The following is a 7591-nucleotide window of genomic DNA, read 5'->3' as shown; positions in this document are numbered from 1 at the left end:
CCATGGAGAAAACTCTTGGCTGGAGACAATTTTCATTACATTTACACTTGCTCATATTTTCCAGACAAAAAGTTAATGGCGCATCTCCCAAATGTCCCGGCCTCAACAACGCTTTTATTGGTTCCGCTATCGGGACGGAACCAATAATGGCGAGCCGTTATTTATAAAAAGAAAAAAAGAAAATTGTCAATTTTAACGTTTTCTCATAATAAAAATAATCCTATTTATGATGTTTTAAAAATTAAGACCTACGAAAGACTAATTTAAGACATTTTAATACCAATTAAGGCCTTAGTTTTATTTTGAAGAATTCAATGCCTTTTAAGACTTTTTAAGGACCCGCGGGAACCCTGGTTGTGATCCTTCTGGACCGTACTGCCTCCTTTGATCCAACTGACCACTTTATCGAAACTTAAACATATTTTGGGGATTAAATTTCTCCTTTAATTCGTTCCCGTTTACATTAATCCATCAGTTGAAATGTCGAGAAAATATTAAGAAACAACACATCCAGTTTTTATGCCGATAACACGAGAATCAAGAATCAATCAGAACTGCTTACAACCTTTCAATTCTCCATGAATCGTTCAAATTTTGGATAATTTCAAAAGACAACTTGGAACAAAAAATGTGGAATTAACCATTTTTGATGCATTACCTTTAAAGAAAACCTGAGATAAAAAAACCCAAAGTTATTGGTTATATTGCATAGTAACAGGTAGCTGAGAAAATAGCCATCTTTATTATGGTCTGTCATTTAACTAGTGGAAATAGAGCTTAAATAGTGATATTAGGTTATAGGGGCTTAAACAACCTGGCTTCAAATTCAAATGCAAACCCTCTTTTAAGATAAGAAAGCTTTAACAATCATCAAACCTCAGACCCTCCTCACCTCTAGGTCATCTAGGAGCCCAGTTAAATCCAGGCCTCTTTTAGCAGCATCCCAGTAGTGGTACGGACGGATGTCTTTAAATCCAGCATCAGCAAACACTCCATTGTGGTTCTCTGGATTCAGGCAGGAACATAGAGGAAAAGTTTAAACGCTCACTGAAAGCACTGACTTCATCTTAAAAAAATAAATCACAACAGCTTTCTTTGCAACATTAAGAGAAAGGGGGGGAAAAAAGGAGACATTAAGGGAAAGATGAGAAAACAACTGACCCCAGGTGGGCGCTGATACATAAACAGGCGTGGCTGTGTTATTGACGCCGTTGTACCACCGTCGCAAGAAATCTGCCCCGATCCTCAACGCTCCAGTTCCTCCCAAAGCCTGGACCGCTCCCACCTGGAGGTGGACAGACACCAGGACAAGAGTCTTTATGCTCACCTCATATAATAAACATAGCAAACTTGGATGTACTCATTAAGCAGTGATGGTAACATGTAGGTTTGTCAGTGTTTGGATCTCACCCTGTTCTCCTTGATGGCAGCGCTGTCGTCTCCCAGGGCAACCTTTGATGCAGCCGAGCGGAACTCGGGCAGTCCGAGGATGGGCAGGTACTCGTGGTTCAGGCTATCGTCCTCCACAAGAAGCCGCTCCACCTTCTTCACTACAGGCAGCACCCATGGCTGGCAGTCATCAGTACGGTAAGCTGGAGAGGACAAAGTGTATTTAACAGCCCCAACGCCAGGATAGATGACACACAGCCGCCCACTTTGTGTGGATGTAATAACAGCTGTCAGCATATGTTGACAGTAGGGATGGGAATCGAAAACCGGTTCCAATTCCATGGCACCGTTTTGCATTCGCTTAATGATTCTCTTAACGGTTCCAGGCAGCACCAGAGCCTAGCGCTGGACAGCACGACTTACGTCACGTTTTTTGCGCAAGTTACGCACACGGCATTCAGTAAGCGGTTACGATGTGACCAGCCATAGGTCTAGAAAAGCTAAACAAAAAGGCTCAAACTGATTGAAAGTTTGGCTTCATTATAAGGAAGAGGAAGATGGCAACAAGACGCTTTGCAATCATTGCAAAGTGGCAATAACATCCGCAGGAGGAAATACATCCAACATTCAGAAACACCTGCGCACACAACATGGCATACATTTTAACGAATGCTGTGTTTTTGATGCTTCTGGACAGAAGCTCAAGTTACGACCGGCATGGAAGGCAACTCTGGTGGTTAGTAGCTAGTTTTATATCGCTGTCTTAGCTTAATGTGGTTCCCATTAAATCATATGCATCATTTCTGGAAATAAACCAATTTCCTACCTCTCTTTGGGGTTATTAAACATGCTACGAAGTTGCTCCGCAGTTCAGGGAGTGAGAGAAAGGTGACACTCGTTTATTTAAATCGGGGAGAGATGTGTTTATTTCCTGAAATTGTTCAGTAATGCTTTTACATTAAACAGAGCTTTCTCCATTAGATTTAGACGACTGTGACGAGACGGGTAGCCTGGCTGAGAGGCTGGCAGCTGCCGTTCACTGCCTTCTGTTTCCGCCGCGGCAGGCAGAAATAGAATGTCCCAGGCGAAGGTAGACCAATGTCACCGTGCACTTACCAAGTTCATCGTTAACAGAATCGATAAGAGAACCGATAAGTAGGGTTGGGAATCAAAAACCGGTTCCTGTTCAGAACCGGTTCTGTATTTTCCGATTCCATGGCATCGTTTGGCAGCTCGCTGAACGATTCTTTTTTCGATTCCCGCAGCACCAGAGCCTAGAGCGCCGGCTCTGGGGAGCACGACTTACGTCACGTTTTTTACGTAAGTTACGTTTTTTATGCAAGTTACGCAAGTTGGAAGAACTATTCGAGGAGGAAGACAACGAGCTGCGGTCACTTTGTGAATCAAAGCCCCGTCTTTCCTTAGCCCAGAGGGTAGACCAGGAAATCCAGCTCTATAAAAGCTTGCCCTCCATCCCCTGCAGGGATAGCGCCACACTGTGGTGGTGGAACAAGCAAGATACGCTGCCCTTGCTATCTGGACTGGCTGAAAACTACCTCTGTGTGCAGGCTTCCTCCACCCCATCTGAGAGGGTGTTCTCCATGGCTGGAGACACCATAAGCCCTGAAAGATCCCGTATCCTTCCAGAAAAAGCAGATATGCTCATCTTTCGGCAAAAGAATTGTTAATTTTCCCTACTACTGTTTTATAATTAGTATTTTTTGTTATTTAAAATAGGTTATTATCCCATCATTTGTTATTAGACATTGTTGGTTATTAAGTTTGTTCTTGTATTCATTTTTCATTTAAACACAGATGTTACTCCAGTTTCACATTTCCTGTGGACATCTTGATCTTGTTGAGTTTGTAAGATTGTGCAATAGTTAAGTAAACAAAGTTGATGCTGATAATCAAAGTTTGTTCTCCTTTTCCCCCCAAATTGGAATCGAAAAGGGAATCGGAATCGTGAAAATCTTTTCAATTCCCAACCCTACCGATAAGGAATCGAATCGTTTCACAGAATCGATAAGGGAATCGGAATCGTATCAATTCCAAACCCTAGTTGACAGTAAGATGACAAAACAGAGAGCAGAACTGTGTTTTTGATGAGCAGTGACTGCTGTGCTGGAAAGCAGCCTGTATGACTGAGTATTTAGAGCCCAGATGACAATATTAAAATCGGACAAAATGCAACATCAGCGTCCAGACTGCAGACTGGGTGTTTATTCATTAAAATCAATTAAGTGAATTTTCTGTTTATGATGATTGAATTTTTGAAAAATCCAGATTTTGTTTTCCATCTACTAATGCACTTCTTGGGCAACCAAAGCCCAGGGTGACATCACTTGATCACTTATTGTTCTTAAATGTGTCTGTATAACTTATAAACTAGCTCATTGTGATACTAACGTCTGCTGACATTTAACATGTTTGTTGTGAAACATTGTTTAACAAGCATTTCACAGCTTGAATGTCGGTACCCTTTAAATTAAGGTCATCTCCTTAATGGGACGACTCAAATAATAGTTTTTGAAAGCAATGTTATGTGTGTTATTTTCATTATAAAACATAAAAGCTGGGGGAAAAAAAGAAAATGGATAAATTGGATTTGGTAGGAAAAAAATCTGGGATTAGTTTTAAGCCAGCCCTGCTGTGCCCTACCAGCCTGCTATTGGATATGCATCTGATTTAGTACAACAAATGGAAGTAGAAAAAAAAAAATCTCCTTTTTTTGGAGGTGAAAAGATCGAAAATGGCCGCCGCTCTGACTGCCATGAAAAACAGGAATATAAGCCAATATTGGGAAATAACATAAAAACAGAAGGGATTTGGGTCTCATTAAAAGCAGTGTGAAAGTAGCTTTAGATTTCAGTTAAAGTCATAATTCATACTATGTATATTACACTTACACTTAGAAACACTACTTAGAAAAAAGACAAAGCTGGTCTATTGGGACAAATCCTTAGCTAGTATTGTGTTAGAAAAAAAACAACTAAATTCTAAATTGATTCTCATTTAAATCTCTAAATATCTATTAATATATAAAAGATCAATTATAAATATTTATGTTCTACTGCCCTTACAGACGTCATTAACTACAATGACTTTATTAATTTGCTGTTGACTTTTAATATGATAAGTTATTAGCACAGTCATGTAATTCAGGTAACGCTAACTAGAGGTTCACAAAACATGAAATTACAGTAAACAGCTTAGTTTTTTTAAGCATTTTATTATAATATTTTATTTAGATTAAATGCCTGATGCTTGTTGAATATAGCATTTTTTTTGTTATATTTAAATGAATGTAAATAATCGTGTTAGATGGGCAGATTAGATTGCATCAAACTGATACCAGCCTTTATGATATTAGCACTGATTGTCACTCAGAAAAATTATGATTTAGATGGCGATTAACACCATAAATATGCATCACAATCCTAATAACACAAAAATATTAAAGATGACATTATTATTTTGTTTATTACTATTTTAATATAACAGCCACCTTAGAGTCATATTATAAGAAACAAAAAAAATCTTTATTTTTTTACTGAATCAAACTGTGAGAAACTCACAGGCCAATAATAATAAAAAAAATAAAATAAAATAAAAAGACTGTAGACCACCCCCCAAGTTACATAGAAATACTTCTATGAATATGAAGTAACAACATTCATTTTAAAAAGATATACATATACTGTTTAAATGTACTTGTAGTTATTGAATGAGACATTAAATTATTTAATGGCAGTTGTTTTTAATATTTAATGTTTTCCGTCATGTCTGAATAATGCATTTCATAAATAAAAGTTATATCTAGGGTGGTCCTATTCTTTGCTCCTGTTCATCCATATCTATTAAATCTTTCTATATATCTATTAAAACTCAGTGCTATGTTTATTTGTTTTTTTTTTTAATATAAGTTTTTGAATTTGTATATATATATATATATATATATATATATGTTGTTTTTTCTAATTGTCTTTTCTCTTTGTGTGAGTTTTTCAGATTGAAATGTGTTTTATAAACAAAGTTTTAGCTGAGTTCAATACTCCAAGGTTAAATATTGGTATTGTATTGGAAAAAGTTATATTAGGACACTGATGCTTACATTTACATATTTTAAAGTATATTAATAAATTTCATTGGAATTTTCATTTATATTTTTAAAATTTGTTTATATATTGTGTCACATATCCCTGCGATCAAATCAGAATAATTGTAATTAAAAAATATTTTTCTATTAATTTTTAATGTTGTGATATGTTAACATTTTTAATTAATTTCTATTGAGCAAGCAGAAGAAAGAACTCCTGAGAAATGTTCTAGGAGTTCATTAAACTTCTGACTGACTGGAGGTTAGTTTGGTAACGAAGCAGTCACGAGACGAGGCTAAGATTTGCTAAAGAGAATGTTTTTACAATAATACTTTAAAATCTAAATTTATATTATTAAAAAAAACCTAAAGGTGGTGCTGAAAGCTGAAAGCTGGAGAGCAGCTAGCTTGCTATGAAAGTGCAGAAGGTGCTAAAGAAGGTCAAAGCGAGGAGAGAAGCTCCAGCATGCTAGCATGGTGACATCATTACCGCACGAGCTCAGAGAAAAAGCGGCTGTCTGAAGTTTCTCCTCAGCTCATTCACAAACAGCACACAGCCATGACAAGTTATGCTAGCTTTAGCTTAGCTTAGCTTTAGCCTCAGCTGACAGCTGCCTGCTCTTACCTCCAACTCCCAAGTTCACCTTCTGAGGGTGACTGTCCTCTCTAAAGTCAGCGGTCAGTTTAAAGACGGCTACAGGCGGGGCCTGCGGGACATCGCTGAACAGGGACATGGCTCAGGCCGAAAGGAATAATCCCGGTGTGCGACGAGGAGAGAGCGGATAAAAGCCAATGACAGAGACAGAGCGGGTTCACCTTCAGTCCTCTGTTTCAGGACATGAGCGTAATCAGCGTCAATCCAACTACCAATAGAAAGGCGCGTTCTAGACGTCAGCCCCCAAAGCAGCCAATCAGAGCGAAGAACGCTTCTCCAAAGTAAAGCATGGAGTTTTATTGATACTAGATTCACTAAGAAATCAGTTTAATTTAGTCCAACTTACTTTTGAACAGATAAATGAATTGGTTAATTTGAAGTTTTTAAAAATGAGAAGATATTGTAAAGCAATTTACATGAAAAAAAGAGGTAGCGTTCAGAAATGCATAATTAAATCAATGCAACATTCAGAGAAAGGTTGAAATATTTCAAAACAGAATTAATTAAATGTAAGCAGCTGGTAAAGAGTTATTTTTCTTTGGAGGAACAGGAGAGTGGGTGGAGTGGTTGACCTTGCTGCAATCCCTTCTCCTTGCCAGGCATGTAGAAATGGCCCCCTCCCTTTTAAGAAGAAGAACTTCTTAAAGAACCAACGCCTGGAATGGAGAGGCAAGAGAAGCCAAATAAAATAAAATAAAACACAGGGAAAAACTCTTTCATTCAAGTCAAATAAAAACAACATTATTGATCCCCAATGGAAAAATAAATGTTGCTGTGACTCATTGTTTATACTGTTTTTTTTCTTTTTTCTTTTTCCAACAAGTTATTGTAGGCGTTGACAGCTGTAGGCAGGAGTGCAAGGGGTAGCTTTCTGTGACTAGGAAACGTCTACAGAGTTACTTGTAGAGTTAATTTCTCAACCAAATCAGATGTTTTTGTTTCCACCTGTCTTTCTCTGGAAGTCAGATGAAAAGGCATCTGGAGAGGCTGAATTATAAGCCACCGGTTCCAGATTCACTCACAGAAATAATTCAGCCAGTTTTTTTATTTATTATATAACAAATTCCCATTTACCTTTTTTGTTTAACACAAATCTATTAAATAAACCTTAAATTATCCATATTCATTAGTTTAATATAGCGTATTTTAGTGCTTGAATTGCATAAAGGTAGCCTGAATGTTATGGAATTCCAAAAAATAAACATGTGAAATAAAAACCATGATTAGCAATAATCTTGAGCTATCTCTATAGTTATGCTGCTATAGGTTTAGACTTCTGGAGGACATAGGGACCCCTATTTCATCATTGTGCTTCATTGTATTTCTATTCTCCCACTCTGCAGAATCTGTTAGTTCTAACGTTCTGCTCTCTCTGCTTTTTGTCACAGTAGATTTGCCTCGTCTGTTCCTGTTTGGCTGTCACTCCATCCTGGAGAGAAATATCAGCT

The 7591-nt window shown here is 37.6% G+C and overlaps 1 protein-coding gene across 1 annotated transcript in view; it reads right to left on the bottom strand.

The window, feature by feature from the left end:
- LOC107081991 (aspartate aminotransferase, cytoplasmic-like) overlaps window positions 1-6333 on the bottom strand; it is a 16900-nt gene extending 10567 nt beyond the window's left edge. Inside the window, exons 1-4 of the mRNA XM_015370395.1 lie at window positions 6114-6333; window positions 1411-1592; window positions 1162-1285; window positions 893-1005 (exon numbers count right to left, since the gene is read on the bottom strand). Coding sequence (XP_015225881.1) covers window positions 893-1005; window positions 1162-1285; window positions 1411-1592; window positions 6114-6222 — 528 coding nt within the window. The 5' untranslated portion in view covers window positions 6223-6333. The remainder of the gene's footprint in view (window positions 1-892; window positions 1006-1161; window positions 1286-1410; window positions 1593-6113) is intronic.
- Window positions 6334-7591: the final 1258 nt, after the last annotated feature.

Source organism: Cyprinodon variegatus, unplaced genomic scaffold (assembly GCF_000732505.1).
Source record: "Cyprinodon variegatus isolate N-32 unplaced genomic scaffold, C_variegatus-1.0 Scaffold45, whole genome shotgun sequence".
NCBI classification, from domain to species: domain Eukaryota; kingdom Metazoa; phylum Chordata; class Actinopteri; order Cyprinodontiformes; family Cyprinodontidae; genus Cyprinodon; species Cyprinodon variegatus.
Note: the sequence above shows the minus strand (reverse complement) of the source record. Positions and strands in the feature narration are given on the sequence as shown.